Here is a 21,772-nt window from a genome sequence, read left to right on the forward strand (position 1 = left end):
CATCGCAAAACTGACAAAATATCTCATTTTCAAATATTTTTTGTTGGAAAATGTCAACCCCCCTGATTTCAGAGCAACAGTCTAAGCCCAAGTCTGCTCATGTGAAGACAGTGGCAATCCTCTAGATGACTTGCTAATGTCTGCTATAGCCTCTTCAGAGCTATTATAAAAGCAACAGGCCTCATCAAAGTAGCAAAGACACTGAAGCCAGCATTAACTTCAATATGGGGTGCATCACAGCAAAGCTCTGCATCTCAGCTAGCATAGCTATCTGAAGAACAAACTCCATATCGAGGTTGACTAATCAGCCCTAGAAGTATCCACTCTTTTCTGGAAATCACGAAAACAGAAAAAATCCAAAGCTCTGATTCAGGCCTTGTCATGTCAGTCTCCTCGAAATTTGGATCGCCTAACTTAAGGACTCAGGCTGAAACTCATATTATTTAGAATTTGACGAATGTGGGGCATCTCCCAAAAATGATGGATGCCCTATCTGCCCCACATAGAGTGTATCGAGGCTACATATAATGTGCGCAGGGCAAATGTGACCTTTCTAACTTTTTGGGCAGATGACCCACATCCATCAAACTCTAAATAAGACATTAAGAATGCTCACGTCTGTTCTAACCTTTATCCCAATGCTGGTTGATATATTGGAATGTTAAATTGTCATTTGTTAAATGATCCTACTGTCATTGCATCCAGAGTCACACTATAAAGTGTAATAAATAAGCAACTCAACAAATAACCACTATCTCTCTATTGGAGGGAATTCCACTGGATGATTCTCAATCAGTGGTCATTCCACCTCCTTTACCAATCACAAAATGATTTGTTACCACTAAACTCTGGATTAGGAACCCAGACGAATTAATCATGTATGAACAGTTTCCATTTTATTATGCATACACACAATCAAGGGAGTAGCCAGAAAATTAAAATACACCCCACTTTGAACCAAATCTCTTAGGGCACCAAGCAACAAAAAAGGTAATTATGGCCCTCTCTAGAAGAGGTTGCTTGTCTCTTTCATCCAAAAATCTATGCATTCATCTTTCAACCCACCCCCTGCTATCTACCATTTTACCTGTACCTTCTGTCATCTATTCAGTCTTTCATTCATAATTCAGTCTGTCACCATTTCTTCCATCCAACCGTATCCAAACCTATCCATCCAGCTTCAAACCTATCTATCAAACATATCCATCCATCCTTTCACTTGTCTTATATCCTTTCACTTATCAATCCTCTTTTTCATCCACCCATTCATCTGTCCATACTTTCAATCATCTATCCTTTCACTCATCCATCCACCATTTCACTTATCCATCTATCCACCCTTTCACTCCATCCATTCATCCATCTATCCTCACGTTCACTCATTATCCATCCACACTTTCACTCAACCACCCATCCTGTAATCATCTATCCACCCTCTGACCCTTCCATCCACTCAGCCATCCATTTACCCTTTCACTCATCCATCCACTTACCTTTTCACTTACCCATCCATCCATTCACCTTTTCACTCATCTACCCAATCATCTTTTCATCCAGCCACCCATCGACCCCCTTTTACTCATCCATCCATTCACTCACTCTTCCATTCATCCATCCATCCTTTCATCCTCCATCCATCATCCTTTCACTCATCCATCCATTCACCCTGTCACTTATCATCCATCCTCCCTTTCACTCAACCATCCTTAATCCATCTTTTCACTCATTCATTCACGCATCTATCCATCCACTCTTTCACTCACCCATCCACGCACCATTTCACTCACACATCCATCTATCCATCCACTTGCTCAATCGATCTACCATTTCACTCATCCATTCATTCATTTACTCAATCATTCATCCATCCACCCTTTCATGCATCCATTCACTCACCCTTTCACTCATCCATCCATTCACTCTTTTATTTAGCCACCCATCTATCCTTTCTTTCACTCACTCATCCTTCCTGCCTTCCATCCATCCAGCCATCCATCCCTCTGTCCGTCCATCCATCCATACTTTTACCCATCCATCCATCTTTTCACTCCATCCATACATCCACCCTTTTATCTTATTTATTCACCCAGTCTTTCATTCCATTCATCCATCATCCATCCATCCGCCCATCCATTCATCCATTTACGCGTTTGCTCATCCATCCATTCTTTCACTCACTCATCCATCCATCCTTTGTCTCATCCTCCATCCATCCCCCTTTCACTCTTCCATCCATCCAGTTTTACTTTCACTCATCATCCATCCATCCACCCTTCCTCCCTTTCACTCATCCATTCTTACATCCATACTTTCACTCATTCATCCATGCATCTATCCATCCACCCTTTCACTCCCATCTATTCATCATTTCACTCACACACCCATTTATCAATCCATTCATCTAACCTTTCACTCACCCATCGATCCTTTCACTCAAGTATCCACCCTTTCATCCAGCCATCCAGCTATGGTCCATTTCACTCATCCACATATTCTTTCACTCATCCAGACTTACAGCTATTCTTTTATTCATCCATCCATCGATCTATACAGCCATTCACTCATCAATTCAACCAATCTTTCATCCCGCCCATCCACCAACTCATCCATTCATCCATTTACCCTTTTATCATCATTCATCCTTTCACTCACTCATCTATCATCCTAGGATCATCAATCCACCCTTTCACTATTCATCCAAACACCTTCTCATCATCCATCCACCCTTTCATTCATCTATTCAACCATCCATCCATCCATCTGTTCATCCATTCTTCATTCCGTTCACTCATCCATCCTTATATCCATCCTTTCACCCAAACAGCCAGGCATCTATCCATTCATCCTTTCTCTCACCCATCCACCCACCATTCCAAATTCATCCATCCATGCACCCATCCATCCACTAACTCACACTCCCAACCTTTCACTTTTAATTATGAGCCTTTGCCTGCCGAGTTGCAGAGAGAAGAGGCTCATAAATAACCCACTCCTGCTGCCGCTGTTTGATGGCGCCTCTGCACACAATTGTACTTATTTCTCTTTGATAAGCAGAGCACTGCTGCTCCTTCGAGTTATTCGTACTGCAATGAAAAATATAAAAATAAGGATGCTAATTCAATCTGTAGTGGTGTGTATATATATATATATATATATATATATATATATATATATATATATATATATATATATATATATACATACTATTGGCGGTCACAAGTAGGTATCTATAGTTATTACCTAGGTCCTCATTACGAGGCTGGAAGTCAGGACTGCTGCTGCTGTGGTGGTCCAATCACCACATAAATACCCTGGCAGTCAGACTGCCAGGGTTCTGCCATCTCTGCCGGGATCGGTGATCCTGACGGGTTGAAGGTAGGTGGAGATTGTAATTCGCCAGCGCAGCGCTGCATGCAGCACTGCATGCAGCACTGCCCTGTGGATTACAATCTTGTTCTCCACTAGCCTTTTCATTGCGGTTTTACCGGCATGAAAATGCTGGTGAAAAACAGGTGCAGGGGCCCGTGCACTTCGCTTGGGCAGTGCAGGGGTCCCCCTGCCCAGCACCCTCACAATGTTCACTGTAGGCAACAGCATTGCCGCTGGCTCGATTTCAAGTTGGAGACAAAGCTGCCGCCTGTTTCCCGCTAGGCTGATGGGCGGAAACCTCAGTTTCCGCCCATCAGCCTAATAGGAAACACCTAATAGGTCTGGCGGGGTAGTCGCTATTATGGCGGGAGCCACCCTGTCAGGAGTTTGGCAGACAGGCTTTCCGGTCTGCCAAACTCGAAATGAGGCCCCTAGTTTCCATTGAAAAAGCATTTTTTGACTTCACTTTATGTTTGGCGCTGTTTGATGAATCGTCACAGTTTTTCCCCAAAAAAGTGTCAGTTGTGCATGGAAAGTTTTGGGGTGATCTGTCAAGTGGGGCCTACAAAAGGTGAAGGGGTAAAAAAATGTGAGTTTTTCATCGTAATTCCCACAGACCCTTTAGACACGCATGCATCCCAAACCACTGGTCGAAATTACACCAAATTTGACAACAAGGTTGTTTCGGTCTGTAGATCACACTTTTTTTATTTGGTGTAAATCTGTTCAGTAATTTTTGAGATATCAAAGGGAAAAGAAATTTGTATAACTAGGGCCGCGGATCTAGGGAGATGTCCTGCTGCGATCAGATTTTCTACACTTCAAACAAGAAGTGTTGGTAGCCATTTTGGGACTTGGCTTCAGCCAAGCCCTAAAAAAGTTTTTAAAAAAGAAAGAAAAGTGTCCAGGGTATGTATACCCTATCCCTCTAGCCTTGGTCTAGGGGTCTCTCTGGGTCCCACCCTAGGGTAAAAAGTATTTTTTTTTAATTCACAGAGAAATCTGCAACTGGATCTGTTGATTTCTATGAGAAGAAAAAAAAAACACTGTCTCCCACGTTTCTAAGTTAATTTGACCCCAGATCGGGCAGGTCCCGGGGGCATTGCCACTGTATTAAGACAGGGGGCTTAAGGGCCCCCCCTCATAGGGCCTATTAAAGCTTCAGGGACCACCACCACCCCATGGCATAAGCAACAATATATGTAGAAGGTCTGCACCACCACTTCCACGGGGCATCAGTAATAAATTAGTGTGGGGGCGTGGATCCCTCCTGGCCCTGGGGGCTACGATCTCCCCAGGGCTATATTTAAACTATAAACGTGGGGCAGCACAAATGTACCAAGGTCCTGGGGACCGCCACCTCCCTGGGGCTACAGTAAAGATTTACTGAAGGGACCAGCACCTACCCAGGCTTCACTAATGAATTTATGCAAGGGGGGCTGCATGGACTTCCCCTGGCCTCAGGGACCGCCACCTCTCCAGGCCTACATTTAAAATATATTTGGGGGCCACACAGAACACCCTGGGCACCAGAGACCACCACTTCCCTGGTGCTAAATGTTAAAAAAAAATTATAGGGGGCTTCTCGGATCCCCCCAGGCCTCGGGGTCACCACCTGTCTGAGACTATAATAAAAATGTATTGAAGGGGGTCCGTGCGAACCCCCTGACCCCGGGGACCATCACCTCCCCTAGGCCAAATAGTTTTTGTTAAAAAAAGAAGGGAAGCCACACAGCACCCCCTTCAGGAGCCATATACGGCCCTTGGAGCCGCAGACCCCAAGGCTGGCTCCTACTACCGTCCCAGGATCCTAACCTTAGGAGGTAGCTGTTTGTTTTTACTTTGTGGGAGCTGTGACAACTCCTGCCGAGCAAAAGCAAACAATCCATTTCCAGCAGGCGGGTGCTTTAAAAATGCTCCTGCCTGCTGGAAGCAGAGTTTTCATTACCTTCCTTGCCACTAACATGCATATAAATTGGGTCACTAACAAAATATTGAAACCCTAAATATCAGGATACAAAAATACCATGACAAAAATATAGAGCACAAACATTTCGCTGTATTATACTTATAATTGAAAATAAAAAAAAATAAAAAAAAGTATTGTTTTACACTAATATCGAAAACTACATACAAAAATATTGTTTTCAAAAATATATAGTTAAAAGTAGTAAACTTTAAATATATTAACATGTAACAGTAATATAATGTAAAATAAATATATTTAAATCATATAAAAAATATATAAATAAATACGTATTTAAACAAACACATATACATATGCATGTGTGTATGCTTTTTTACACATATATAGTGTAAAACGATTAAAATAATAGTTTTAAATTGATATTATAAATCACTAATTTTTTATTTTATTTAATAATATATATATACAAAAACCATAAAAAATAAACAGATTTGTTTTAAAAACATACTAATTCAATTACACATAAAAAAGTCAACAATATGAAAAAATACATTTTACAAAAAATATATTACATATTACAAACATTGCTAATTAAAAAATATATAATTTAAAATATTCCGAAATATAATAATATATTTTTTAACAATATAAACAAAACAGTACATTTCTAGGAATAATGCATATTAATATTTCCACTCCAATCTGTTCAACAGCAGAGAAAGCGTTGGACTCAGGAGGGGTAAAATTTACTAATCCCACTCTAGTCTGTGCAACAGTAGCGAATGCATTGGACTTCGGAGGGGTATTATTTACTATTCACACTCAAGTCTGTGCAACAGTAGGGAAAGCGTTGTACTCAGGAGAGGTAAAATTTCATATTCCTACTACCGTATGTGCAACAGTAGGGAAACCATTGGACTCAGGAGGGGTAAAATTGACTATTTCCATTCCAGTTGGTGCAACAGTAGGGAAAGTGTTGGACTCAAGAGGGGTACAATTTGCTATTCCCACTCCAGTCTGTGCAACAGTAGGGAAAGCACTGGACTCAGGAGGGGTAAAATTAACTTTTCCTACAACAGTCTGTTCAACAGTAAGGAAAGTGTTGGTCTCTAGAAAGGTAAGATTTGATATTCCCACTCAGGTTAGTGCAACCGTAGGGAAAATGTTGGTCTCAGGAGGGGTAACATTTACTATTCCCACCCCAGTCTGCGCAACAGTAGGGAAAGCACTGGACTCAGGAGGGGTAAGATTTACTACTCCTGTAGAAACCTAAGTGTGCATGTCAGTTTGGCCAGCTTAAGATGGCCGGCCAAACTGACATGCGCACTTAGTGCACTGACTCCACTCCTCGTCCTCCCCACTCCCATGAAATAGCCCTGACCCTCCCTGCACATGCTGGCTGGGCCACCAGCTGAAAGATAAAACAATATTAAAATATTATTTAATTATTCAGCTGCTGGCTCAGTCAGTGGGGCAACGTTCCTTCGCCATTGTGAAGAAGCCTCCCCTCAACACATACCTTATTTTAATACAAGTATTACTTTCATTAAATGATAAAACTATTAACATAAAATTCAATAAATATATATTAAAAAACAAATAAACAATTAAAATGATTATCATTTTTTAAAATAATAATGAGAAAACTGTTATTTAATAATTATTTCTAAGAATTTCTACACTATGGTAGCACATTATACATTTTCCTAAATTTTAACAATTATAATTACACAATTTACATAATTAGTTAATTATAAATAACTAATTTGTAATGAATCAATTATTATTTAATTAACTTCCCACTCCATACCCCTACAGACCCAAAAACCTGCACCTAAAATGTAAATTAAAAAATATACTAATTACACAATTTACATAATTAATTAGCAACTCATTAAGTAATAATTTATAAATAATTATTACTTTGTTATTTATGATTTAATTAACTTCCCACTCTATACCCCTACAAACCCAACAATCCTGCACCTAAAATATAACTTACAAATATTTGCACGATTTATATACTTAATAATAAAATAATTCATATTAATTAAAATATATCTAAATTAATTATACCTAATTAACTTTCCACCCTGTTCCCTCTACAAAGCTCACAACTAGCTATTATTTTACAATTAAATAAAATAAAACAATAACTTAAAATTGCAAACTATATCTAAAAACTTTAACCACAAATATACAAACAATACAAAACATGGACAATTAAAATATTATTTAAACACATAAAGAAACATAACAAACAATGTTTCTTACCTTAAAACAAAACATAAATATTTTTGTCAATGATATTTTTGCACATAACATTTCTGTGTCACAATATTAAAAACTCAATATTTCTGCAACTTGATATTTTTAAATCAATATTTTGTCAGAACACCATAAATATTTATGTACCGCAGTAGTATAAAAGGACTTCATCTTACACTTCACAACGTTATATTCACGTACTAAATCACCTGTAGTCCAGGGCACTGGTTCTTACATGTAAGTGTGGTTTATGTTTCTTAGACATACGCCCCAAATATATCAGTGATCTGTTTGGAAAATATGTCAGTGGCAGTGCGTCTCCTCGACGTTATTTCACATGATGGTAATAAAGACTACATCCTATGCAATTTGCAAATAAATAACTCTACTTGGGCCAGATGTATCAAGCTTTTTTGCATTCGCAAGAAACGCAAATCAGTTTCTTGATACATCTGGCTCTTTGTCTTTTAAAGATGGAATTTGCTGTGTTTATCCTTCCATAGATCTTGCTGTTGGCTTGTGTAGAGGACATGTTTGTGCTTGCCTGATGCTCTTTGCGAGGTCTTGGGCACATCTTAAAGTGAGGAAATAGGCACTTATCTGTATCTGAGATATTGGCTAAAAAAGGCAGAAAATGTGGGCATCAATGACAGTTTCTGTATTGCTTGTGCAATGCTTTAACTTAACATATTATAATTTTACTTCCGCCTTCAGATATTCGGGCGTTTATACAGATGTGATTTCAGTAGGAATTAGTTTCCCGGGAATTAGGTTATAGTTTCCCCTACACACTTTGTCCAGCAGCTTGCCCATATTAGTTAGACTCAACTACACATTAAGGAAGATCTGACTAATGTGTTATAATGTGAAGTATCTGGCTTAACGTTGTCTTTGCAAGAAAAGGAAATAGTTTACAAATGTTTTGTACAATTAGCCTAGTCAGTCCTTACACATATTAGGTCAATTAAGCTGCTTGATCAGTGCCATAGGACTGATTTAATAAATGTCTCAAACAGGCCAGTCATTGTGGTATGCACCTATATAAACCTTTAATGCTTGAGTGCAGTCGGAGATGACAACACTGAGTCACACTGGTATGACACTGCTGTGGTGAATCCATTTTAGTTCTTATTGGGACTCAAGAGTTTAGCTTAGCCTTTGGCTTGCATGCCTGTGCCTCCGTCACCCAGTGACTTTTAAGCAACTTAGCCTACTGCGTTTTATTCCATTTATTTTATTATTTCTTCTAAGTTGGCTGTTGTTGTTTATATTTTATAAACATGTTTTGATTTGTATTCAGTGCCACTCTAAGAAGGTGTCATTATCAGTGTTATGATCAGTAATGTACATAGGTATAGTTATCTTGTCCCTTTCTCACATGTGAGAGGAACATAATGTACACTTGTTGGGGATTGTTTATATAATTGACGCCACAAATCTGCCTCCTTATCAGTTGTCTGGAAACATACCTGTGTCAGGGGTGCTACATGATCTGTATAAATACATCTCACAAGGACAAGGTGTAGGAAAGTACCATCTTCCTTGGCATGTTACCCCCATTTTTCACATGTATGTCAGTATGTTTTTGCTTGTCTCACTGGGATCCTGCTGGTCAGGACCCCAAGGCTCATAATTTATGGCCTAATGTGTATGCCTGTGTATTGCCTAACTGTGTCACTGAGGCTCTGCTAACCAGAACCTCAGTGCTTATGCTCTCTCTGCTTTTGAATTAGTCGCTGTAGGCCAGTGACTTAATTTACCAATTTCAATTGGCATACTGGACCCCCCTTATAAGTCCCTAGTATATTGTACCTAGGTACCCAGGGCATTGGGGTTCCAGGAGATCCAGATGGGCTGCAGCATTTCTTTTGCCACCCATTGGGAGCTCAGACAAACCCTTACACTGGACTGCCATTGCAGCCTGCGTGAAATAGTGTGCACACTATTTCACAGCCATTTTCACTGCACGTAAGTAACTTATAAGTCACCTATATGTCTAACCTTCACTTGCTGAAAGTTAGGTGCAAAGTTATTAAATGGGAGGGCATCCTTGCACTAGCAAAGGTGCACCCACATAGTTCAGGGCCATCTCCCCGGACTTTGTGAGTGCGGAGATGCCATTAAACACGTGCACTACATATAAGCCTATACCTCTATGTAGCTTCACAATGGTAACTCCAAATATGGCCATGAAACATGTCTAAGATGATAGAAGTGTCCCCCTGTTCCAAATCAGGTATTGGGAAGCCAATCCCATGCATCCTGGGGGCTCCACCATGGACCCCTAGTACTGCCAAACCAGCTCTCTGAGGTTTGCACTGCAGCTACAGCTGTTGCCACCTCACAGACAGGGTTCTGCCCTCCTGGGGTCTGGGCAGACTAGTCCCAGGAAGGCAGAACAAAGCATTTACTCTGAGAGCAGGGTGTTACACCCTCTCCCTTTGGAAATAGGTGTTACAGGCTGGGGGAGGGGTAGCCTCCTCCAGCCTATGGAAATGCTTTGAAGGGCACAGATGGTGCCCTCCTTGCATAAACCAGTCTACACCGGTTCAGGGACGCCTTCTCCCCTGCTCTGGCAGGAAACTGGACAAAGGAATGGTGAGTGACCATTCCCCTGTCCATCACTACCCCAGGGGTGGTGCCCAGAGCTCCTCCAATGTGTCCCAGACTTCAGCCATCTTGATTTGCAAGGTGTGGGGTCACTTTGGAGGGCTCTGAGAGGCCAGTGCCAGCAGGTGACGTCAGAGACCCCTCCTGATAGGTCCATACCTGATAAGGTAGCCAATCCCCCTCTCAGGGCTATTTAGGGTCTCTCCTGTGGTTCTCTTTAGATTCAGCTTGCAAGTTTCCTTCAGGAATCCTCTGCAACAACTTCAGACTCTTCTGACCTCAGATCAACTGCAGCCTGCTCCAAGAAACGCTGTAACTGCAACAAAGTGTCTACAAGAGACACTTTTCTTCAGCAACCTCAACTCCAAGACAGCAACTGCAACAGTTTCCATGGTGTGCACGCTCTGGGGACTCCCTGTCTTCATCCATCACCAGAAGGACCGAAGAAATCTCCCGTGGAGTGACAGAATCACTCCTCTGCTCCAAGCAGACACCTTCCAAGACGATGACCGGTACCCTGGGACTACTCTCACAGAAACGAGCGTGCTCCTAAGGACACAAAGGGTAGACATCATTGACATAGAGGAGGTAAGACCTTGCCTTCCCCGAGAATGACAGTACCCCAGTGTACTGCATCTTGTTCGTCTCCCGAGGCCTCTGTGCACTCTTTGCAAAATTCCTTCATGTACAGCCTGCCCCAGGCCCTCTACACTCCATCCTGTGACGCTGAATTGTTTTCCGGCAGCGTGGGACCTTCTTTTGTTGTGCTGCATTAACCACATTTTGCACCTCCTCTGAACCCAGATTCTGCAACTCCTGGGGTTGCTGGCTGGTATCCTGAGGGCTCTCTACAGTGCTGAGAGCCCTCTCTTCCTCCTCACACAGAGTTGAGGCCCCCAGGTCCCTCCTGGGTCCATCCAGCACCACTTTGTTGTTGCAAAACACACTTTTGGGGTAGGCAAGGCTTGTTGATGACTTCAAAAACGAAATCTCATCTGCAACGATCTTCACGCCGTGGGACATCTTTTGCATCATGCAGGAATCCGCTGGCATCTTCCTAGGGTGTAATTCTTCAGTCTTCAACTAACTGTGGAGTCTTCTTTTGCACCCTCTTCTGGGTTGGCAGGGGCTCCTGTCCTTCCTGGAACTTCTTTCGACTTCTAGACTTGGTCCCCTTCCTTTGCAGGTCTTCAGGTCCAATAATCCAGCAGTTGTTCTTTGCAGACTTGGTTGGCTGCTGCAAAATTCCAAAAACGAGGTGTAGTGTGTCCTAAGGAAACTTGCAGTACTTTACTCCTGCTTTTCTGGGCTCTGGGGTGGGGTAATTTACTTACCTTTACTGTATTCTTACTCTCCCAGCAATTCTGCACACTCTACACTTGTCTAGGGAAGAATTTGTGATTACCATTCCACTTTCTTAGTATATGGTTTGTGTTGCCCCAGACCCATTTTCTCCCATTGTATTCTATAGCATTTCCTGTTGTTTGCATTGTTCTATGACTATTTACTTGTCTAATTTTGGTGTCTAGTGTATATATTGTCTATAATACTTACCTCCAGAAGGAGCATTGCCTCTAAGATATTTTTGGTACTGTGTCACCCAAATAAATACCTTTATTTTTGGTAACACTGAGTATTTACTTGTGTATAAGTACTGTGTAACGATAAGTGGCATTGCGTGAACTTTGCATGTCTCCTAGTTCAGCCTAAGCTGCTCTGCTATAGCTACCTCTATCAGTCTAAGCTGCTAGAACACTACTACATTTTATTAATAAGGGATAACTGGACCTGGTATAATGTGTAAGTACCCAAGGTACCCACTACAAACCAGGCCAGCCTCCTACACAAGGTCATTAGAGGGATTCCCTCCAGATGCCATCTATGCTGCACATCACCTTGCTGCAGAACTCAATCTTTGTGTCACCACATAGTCTGACCTAGAGACCTCATTCCAAGGTAACAAGGGTTGGGGCGCTTCTCATGGACATGGTACTGGTGATTAGGATTATCATCCTAGCTTTCATTATGGTAGAGATTAGACTCTCTGTGCTAGGAATTGTATATCTCATGTTTATTGTAAGATGGTGGGGGGGGGGCTTTATATTCACAAATCTCATCTTCACAATTTTGCTTCTTTTACTGTTTGTTATCCTAATCATTGCAGCTCATGCATTTTATCATAGACTGCAGTCTTTTCAATAAACCTATTGAAAACGTTCCTGCATCTCCTTCATCGCCTGACTGAGACTTGTTGTTAACGTGAGAAAAGGGCAACTTCCGTTCCACCATGACTTCCCTGAGAGGTCTTGACTAGAGTCCATGCGTAAGGCTGCCAGAAATCACGTTTTACTTTTTGGGTTTTTGGTGAGGTACAGCTTGTGAGCCGGGATGGTTCGGTTGACAGTTGCGACTTTTTATAGGAGTGAATCAGTTGCCTACAAACAAAAGTGCTGTCATCCCTAAACCAGCAGTCTCGTCTAGGAGCGAGTGGCCAGCTACGACATGGCGCCACCAATAATGGTGCCTTGGCACTAATTTACGAATATCCTGAGTATCCCTGGCTCACAGACAGCAGGTATCCTAAGTACCATTATATGGAGACGTCCGTGGTCTTAGGGATAATCCTCCTCTGATGAATAGGGAGCACCTAACTAGGATGTAAGTTGTTCAATCTTGAACTCTTAAAAGGGCTTTCTCCCCATTTGGTATTCATTCTCTATACCCAATATTCAACATGGCTAATGCCATACAGATTCCGGAAAATTTTAGATACACATTAACACAACATCTAATAGCCCATGACTTAACAGATGAGGACAGGAATGTCACATTTATCGTGAAAGCTCATGAATCTCACCAAACAGAAATATTCTATTCCTGGGTCACCTTTCCTGAGGAAGATGAGACAACATATACATTTCACACTTACAAGATAGCAAATGTACCGCAGTGGTACTGTAGTGAATCCTATCTTGTTTTAATGAGAAGCAGGAGTTAGCTTAGACTTCTGGCTTGCAGACTTGTACGCCCGTCACCCAGTGACTTTTACCCTACTTAGTTTGCTCTGTTTTAGCACTGTTATTTAATTATATGTTTCCAAGATGGCTGCATTGTTTTTAGTAAGGCCAATGTATTGGTTTCATATTATCAGTGCCACTGTGCTAAGGCGTCACTATCAGCATCAAAGTTAAACAAACAGTAGAAATTCATATTAGGTACTTTCTATCTTTGCGCTTTCGAGGGAATTGTTTGTGTAATTGCCGCCCCAAGCATGTCTTGTTATCTATTGTTTGGGGACAGACCTACGTCAGTAGTCTGATCACATCTGTATAAATGCACCTTACACAGACAGATAGTTAGAGTGATTTCTACCAGATGCCATCAACGCTATCAATGCTGCACCTCACCTTGACGCTGACCCAGCCTTCGTGTCCCCACGGAGTCTGATCTAGAGACCACATTCCAAGGTAACAAGCGTTGTGGGACTCTTCTCATGGATATGGCATTGGCAGATTAGGTTTCTCACACCTAGCTCTCTTTAGGTTAGGGGTTAAGTTTATCATGTTAGGGTATTAGTACATATATCATATCTCTTGTCATTTTATGTTATTACAAGATGGTGGGGGTCTTTGTATTAATGACTCTTGTGTTCACAATTCTGTTTCTTGCATTGTTCATTATCCCTGTCATTGCAGCCCATAAAATGTATTGTAGATTGCAGTATTGTTAATAAAAACATTTTACGCCTTTACTGCATCTCCTTCATTGCCTGTGTGTTTGAATGAGACATGTTGTTCATGTGAGAAAGGGGTAATCTCCGTTTAACCACGACACTCCCTGAGATGTAGCACTCTTGAGTCTATGCGTAAAGGCTGCCACAAATCACCTTTTACTGTTCAGGTTTTTGGTAAGGCACTGCTTCTGAGCCGGATGGGTTGGGACGACAGTTGCGACTTGTTGGAGGATTGGCTTAGTCGCCTACAAACATAAGTACTGTCATCCTTAAAACAGCAGTCTTGCCTAGAGCAAGAGTCAAACTACGACATGGCGTCACCATCAATGGTGTTTAGGCACTAATCTACGGATACCCTGACTATCACTGTCTCACATACAACAGGTACTCTAAGTACCATCATACGGAGATGTCCGTGGTCTTAGGGAAGGTCCTCCACTGCTGAACAGGGAGCAACTAACTAGGCTGTAGGTTGTTTGAGCTCGAACCATTAAAAGGACTTTTTTTCTCCCCACTTGGTGTTCCATCTCCGTTACCCATTACACAATATGGCTAACCCCATAGACATTCCTGAGAATGCTAGACAAGCATTAACATTACACCTAGTAGCACATGGCTTACCAGATGAGGGCGGGGATGTCACATTCATAGTAGAAGCTAATGAAGCTTACCAAGCAGAAGCGTTCTACCCTTGGATCAGCTTTTCCTGAGGAAGACCAAGGATCGTTCAGATTTCACACATACAGAATAGCAAATGTACCTCAATGGTACGATGCATACCAGTATTTTGAAATACCGATTACTTATCAAGAATGTCAGAACTGGTTTAATGGCGCCCTACCACACGTAATACAACCCTTCAGATTGAGTCCCATAGGTAATGAAAGATCGACGTGGCCTATGTTTGCCACGTACACACCTCACCCAGGTACACAAAACATGCAGGCAGCAGATCTGCGCGATCAATACCTTGAGCTAGTAACACTATATAGACAAGTTGTTCAGTTTGTAATGCGAACTCTGAACACAACACCAGCGTGTCCGGCACCACCACCACCTGCTGGTTACCAATTGGCTACTACTAGGATAAATTCACAAACAGTACATTCTATCATAGGTAAAGTGCCCACAGAACGAGAGAAAATCCCGTTCTGGATAGCCCAGAAAACAAAATCAGCTGGAAGCTGTGTTTCCCCATACGGTACTGTAGAACAAACATAGAATTCTCACAATGTGCTTGCCATTCGGAATTGTTCCCTCAGTGGACTACTGCACCACATGGAGTAGAGTCTTTGCTGCAATGTATACTACCACACATGGTACCCCAACACTGCCAACTTACCTGAAGTGTTAAAACAGATTTAAAATGAGCAAGGGGCTGCTCCAGCCCTAGAATTGGGGATGAAACTAATGTGTAATTTCGACACAGTCTCCTCAATAATACTAAGTAACATTAAAGGGGAAGCAGTAGCGTTGGCTATACACCAGTGGCTCCTGGAGATTCTACAGTTGGAACAGGAGGGTCAACTACCACAAATTATTTCTGAAACCTATACTGGTATAGGATGGGATAGGTTGGGAGTCAAGCTGAAGAAGCCTGAAATTCAGAGTACGACCCCTAAGGAAGCACAGAGGGTTCTAAAAAAACGGTGGGATAAACACAAATTAAAATAAAGACAGAAGAAGTCAAAGAGCAGACTCTCCACATCTGGAGGGCTCCAAAAGGAGATGTAGTGCCTCATTATGAGTTTGGCAGGTGGTGGAAACTGCCTACCAAACACATACCGCCACTAGACCACCCTTGTGGGCTAAACCCCCCATAATTCACGCAGTGGAATGCGCAACGGGGCTGTGCATGGGGGCCCTTGCACTGCCCCTGCCAAGTGCCTGGGCCGTGCAGGGCCCCCCAGGGGTCCCTGACACCCCATTCCGTCACCCTTTCCATGGCAGTGTAACCACTGTGGAAAGGCTGGTGGTATAGGGACTCGTAATCCCCTGGTGGCGGCAGCCTGGCAGTGTTGACGGAAGACCGCCAGACTCATAATGAGGCCCTTAATCTCAGAAATAGAGAAATTTTAAAGACTCCTGGCAGATATACTGATTCACGTCTCTCTCGTTCCTTTCAGGACACACTGGATTGATGGAGTGAGAGAATGGGCTGGTCACAGCAACGTACTGACTACATGACACAGAAGAAAGACTTACATTGGTCTTCCGATAAAAAGGAGGGCAACACAACAAAAGCCACAATTTAAAAAGAAAAAGGTGGCAGCGACTTCAATAAAACATGCCAGCAAACTTGAAAACATTGCTGAGGAAGAAGACATGGGCAGTGACCCTGCTGGACAGCGCAGCAGAAGTCACAATATGTAGCCAGAGTCTGAAGGATCATCTGGATGCTACAGCAACTAATGACTTTCTTGGAGTCAAGACTGTGGATAGGTGCGTTCTCCCACTGACAGGGTTCCAAATTCAGGGAGACATAGAGTGCACTTTTAGTGTAATATTCTGGGACGAACTTCATTGTGATATCCTATTGCAAGAAAGAGAAAGGCCACCAGAACAAATCCGCAAGCTACCACATTGGGAAAATGTAATTATGCCTCTTTCTCAGATCTTGTTCCAGAAGCGGTAAAATCAGCCTATGCTGTAGGCTGGGCTTTGGTGCAGGCACCTGTTCTATACCGTAACCATGTAGGGTGGGATAGGGATTCCCCCCACCATGTACCATGTACACCCCAGCCTCAGCCCCAATATCCTGTTAAACAAGTGGCTAAAGCTTCAGTGAGAGAGATCCTCAGTCGGCTCTGCAATGTATAACCTGTTATTGCCCGTTGCAAAACCAGACCATTCATATAGAATAGTCATAGATTACAGACACCTCAACAACTATATACGCACATACTCAATACAAAATTCACACAGCACTGCACTAATTAACAAAATAGTGCGCAAAAAATACAAAACCGCCTTAGATATCTCCAGCATTTTTTTCTGCCAAAACTTAGCACATGAAAGTCGGGACCTGAGTGCATTCACGTTTGGCTCACAAAAATGCTTCTGCCATTTGCCCCAGGACCATAAGAACAGCCCAGGGTTGTTTTCTGCCCGTGTAACATTAATATTGCATGATATTGATCCCCAGACGTTATCCTATGTGGATGACATCTATATCACAGATGATGACCTCAGCATTTATCTTGCAGGGTCGATCGGATCGTTTTAGGGTTTGCAGCCCTTGGCTACAAATTCACTTTGAAGAAAACTAAAATAGCCTTCTCAGTGCCCTGTTTCTGGAATACGAACTATCAAATAAATGCAAAGGCCTAGCCCCGCACTTTTTAGAGAAATGCGCTCATTCCAGATTATGCACAACGCATCAAACCACTCTATGATTTGAACTATAACACTACCTCACCTGCTTGAAAATGATGGCCATCAAGGCACCATGAAACAGCCCTAAAACTGCATTAATGTGTAGAATCAACTTCACTACATTAGGGCTATTGAAAAATAACAACATTCCACTACTCCTGGCCACTGGCCATGCACAAAGGGTTTTGCAGACTCAGGTACAAGTTGTAGGGCATGACCGGAGCTCATTAACTGTACCTACAGTCTACTGTGGACATCCTTAGGTTATCCACAGCAGGTTCTGAGGGTACAGTGCTTGGCCCACGGCATGGGCAGCTCCTGGTCGAACTGCGTCAAACCGTGCATGAGATGTGCACGTGCTAGCCCTACTCTGTATGGATTATTGCCAGTTAATGTTTTAATAAGATGCAATCCCACTAAAACGGGACACTTTGGTGAGAAGAAAAGACAGAAAACACCTTCTTGGACTCAAAAGAATAAAAAGAGTATCTTTAGACAGAGTAAAACTTAATTACCTTCCACGGTGCTATAAGCCAGCAAGAAATCAGCTTCAATTGGAATCTTATTTTTCGGACTGGCATCATCCTCCTCTGAGTCACTGGTAGTTGCGGCATCAGCTTCTATCCCTATATCCAATTTTGATCCTCTGCAAGCCTGACCAATCAAAAACAAATAAGGACAATCTTAATTGAGTGAAACATAATCAATAGGTTGGATAAAGAAGAAAAAGAATGCTACTTAGAATGCTACTTAGCTGAAGAAAGGGTTACTTACCTTCTGTAGTGATATTTCTGGGGGATATGTAATCTTCCTGTAGGTTCCTCACCTTTGAATACCCTCCAGACATTAAACTGGCTCTCGGAACTTTCCCCAGCAATAGCTCTCCAGTATCGTCATACTGCACAATGCTGCTTCAACCAGAGATCCACCCACCGAATGGTAGCCTGCATCACTTTCTGGTACTTTTTTCTCTCCCCATCAAGTTGTGTTGAGAGGAACCAGGAGAGCATGAGCAACATTGTTGAACACACCACATATTATGTTTTCATTCCTATGAATCTTATTAATTAATCACTGCACTAGCTCACAGAAGTGGAGTTGGGATAGTGAGGAATTAGCACGAAGATTAAGGACCTGATGTAGAGTGTTGCAGGCCGACTACCCTGTAATAAATGTGACAAAGATCCCGCCCCCTTCTAACAAGTGCATCATATCCTATGGTACTTTTAATTAGGCAGATGGGATATCTGTTCACAAAGCTATAAATGACGTATTTTGTATCAACCAGAAATTCCATTACAGAAAGTAAATAACTTTTTCTTTTGATTGATACGTGTTGCTGAAGATTCCTTACCATATGAGTCAGTCTTGTAGCAATAACCTCCCAGTGATGGGACTGAGTAGCACAGTTTATCAAAAGAAATCATGTAGGACTGCCTGCTTGTCCTGTGAGGCACTTTTGCTTGGCAAAAGTATGGAAGAATGACCACGTGGAGGCTCATCAGTTGTCAGTTATTGGAAGTCTTGTGGTGAGGGCCATAGATGTCACCATAGCCCAACTGTAAAATGGTTTCCAGAAAACGACCAACCACATTATGTGTGACTGGCAATTGTTTTCCCTTACCTGGCTCAGGTGAAGTTTACAATGTGGAAATAATCCACTCTTTTCTGACAAGTGTGCTTGATGTAATAAGAAACTGAGGCCCTGATTTATACTTTTTGGTGCAAAACTGCACTAACGCAGTTTTGCACCAGAAAGTTTAGCACCAGGTTGCACCATTTCCAGTTAGCCGGGTGTGGCTGGCGGTTTGGAGGAAGGGGGTTTTGACCCAAAAAATGACATTGGGCAGGTTAGAGTATAAAAAAAAAATGACTGTAGCCAGCCTAGCGTCATTTTCTCACGCAAAACCATCCATACCACATGACTCCTGTCTTAGAAAAGACAGGAGTCGTGCCCACCACCCCAATGGCTGGCACAGGGGACCAGGGCCCATTTCAGGGCCCCCAATGGCCCTTTAAAAAAAATACATATATACTTACCTATACTTAACTGGGATTGGGTCCCCCATCCTCCGCTGTCCCACTGGTGTGGGTGGGGGTGTCCCTGGGACCTTGGGAGGGTACCTTTGGGCTTATTCCATTGTGTTCCACTATGGAAATAGGCCCACAGGTCCCCTAACGCCTGCCGTGACCCAGGCGTTGAATAACGCTGCAAAGCAAGCTTTGCACCATTTTTTTACCCCTCCCCCGTGCATGGTTTTAGCACGGGGAATAGATATGGCGCTAAGGCCTTAGAGTCATTTTTTGCACGGGAATGCCTACTTTGCATCTCAATGACGCAAAGTAGGTTTCCACGTCCAAAAAATTACTGTCTCCATAACTTTGGCGCTAGAAGGGTCTAGGGCCAAAGTATAAATATGGAGTTAGTTTTGCACCGAATTTGCGTAAAAAAACAATGACGCAAATTCGGTGCAAAACAAGTATAAATATGCCCCTGCGTGCCTTGAGTCCAGGCTCTGCAGCCTCTCCTCATTCTTAGCAGGATGATTAGAAGGCAAGAAGGATAGGAGAGTGATGGACTGACCCATGTGAAAAACTGAGACAGCTTCTGGCACAAAAAGATAAGTGGGTGAAAAGGATCAACTTGTCTGTAAAGAATACCATGAATGAGTATTGGACGAAAGGCCATGAAGTTAACCAACACTACAGGCTGAAGTCACTGACACAAAGACGACAATTTTCAAGTTAATAAATTAAGGCAGATTACTGTGTGTCCGTTTGGAGGAGAATGCCACTGGAAAAGTCAACATAACGTTTATATCACCATGAAGAATGATACACGGAGTGGGAGTAAACAAATACAACAAACCTTTTGGAAAGCGTGTCACAGGTGGATACTCAAACAAAGAAGGCTGGTTGTGGAGACACATGAAGGCTGATGGGACAGAGAAATACCATTTAACGGCAATCACTGCCAAATCTTTCTGGGCAAGTGACAATACAAAAAGAAGAACCTCAGAAAGTCGAAACTGAAACCGTTAGGGCATTCAGACTCACACAGTTCAACAAATTTACTGCACTGACCCCATAAATGGAATCTTTGGTGAGCTTCCAGACACCCAAGATGAAACAATTTCAGAATGCAAACAAAAAGATTGTAGATGGCATAGCTCGAACTCCATGAGTGCCGAAGCAGTATTTGGGGAATGTGGGGGACAAACTCTCCGTGGTAAGGATAGAGGGAGCTGAATAATAGGTAGTTGCGCTTTGGCGTACCAAATTCTCCTGGTCTAGTCTGGGGCCTTCAAAATCAAGTGTCCATGGTTGGCCTTTGTGTCAGGACAAACTAGGCATGCTAGGGACTCCAGGGATTCCAGGGCCAGCAGAAACTTGTAGCTTGCTTTCCATCTTTGTCAATGTTTTGGGCATGATAGCTATGGTCACCAGGGCAGAGATGAAGATTGTTTGTCCATTGTGCTCTCTGTCTTGTGCATCAATAAAGATCTGCCTGATTCAAAATGTCCACCACCTTTTATACCCATGAGGCATCACTACACAATGGCTAGTGGGTTCCACAGTTGATTTTTTAGTTCTTATGTACTGTTTTCTGCTTAACTCTCTCCAGTTATTGTAGTCATACCAGCTTGAGTCAGTTTTCCGGTTCTACCTGGACCAAGTTGCTCCCAGGTCTCAGGTAGTAACTATATCTGCTTTGGTGTTATTGTGACTACTGTAAATTTCATTATTGTGGTATTAACAAATTCCTTACTTTACAGAAAGTGATGTGCTCCCTATTCTTTCTCTGATCTAGTGCATCATAATACCCTTGGTGGTTGGGTAATATTACCAGGTTCAGCACCTATCTAGGACTCTTTGGATCTACCAATCGGACATTACTATCTGTACAGATGTGCAAATGACAGGCATTAACCACCATTGTTTCTTGAAAGTCCTAAACTCTGGCCATGACACGTAGGAAGAAGTGGAATCAGTGAGGACACATCTAGTAGACGAGTAACCAGCTGAACCTTCAGGAGTACCTCAGTGAAACATTCAGGCAGAAGTGTATTGCTCAAAACTTAGGGTAATTCCTGTTCTGGGCTGTGATGAAAAGATTAACGAAAGGACAACCCAATCTGCCAATCTGGGGTATATCATGTCTTTCTGTTCGGGGTATGCTCTCACTCGTGGTCCTTCAGGGAGAGGTGACTAAGCGCATTATCCTGCACATTTAGGGGGCCTTTAGAGTCCCCTGTTGGTGAGCCCACCACCACAGAGTCCAAAACCACATACTTCCCTCTCTGTTGATATATTCCATCTTGATTCTGTTTGTTGTTGTCTGAAAGGATCTGAACAGCACCCCCTGAGTCTGAAGAGAGGAAGACTTTCAGCGCTAGGCTCCACGTAGTCATGTTGGCCATATGGGTGCCCTAGTCCAGCAAGGAGGTCCAAGGCACAGTACCCTGCACTTGCAAAAGGCTGAAGTAGTG

The 21,772-nt window shown here is 42.6% G+C and overlaps 1 protein-coding gene across 1 annotated transcript in view; it reads right to left on the bottom strand.

Moving 5' to 3' along the window:
• Positions 1 to 21,772, bottom strand: part of LOC138300242 (caspase-7-like) — a 231,587-nt gene that overhangs the window by 44,858 nt on the left and 164,957 nt on the right. Inside the window, exon 6 of the mRNA XM_069239327.1 lies at positions 17,798 to 17,936. Within this exon, the coding sequence (XP_069095428.1) occupies positions 17,798 to 17,936 (139 nt within the window). The remainder of the gene's footprint in view (positions 1 to 17,797; positions 17,937 to 21,772) is intronic.

The sequence above is a fragment of the Pleurodeles waltl genome, chromosome 6, assembly GCF_031143425.1.
Source record: "Pleurodeles waltl isolate 20211129_DDA chromosome 6, aPleWal1.hap1.20221129, whole genome shotgun sequence".
In the NCBI taxonomy this organism is placed as follows: Eukaryota; Metazoa; Chordata; class Amphibia; order Caudata; family Salamandridae; genus Pleurodeles; species Pleurodeles waltl.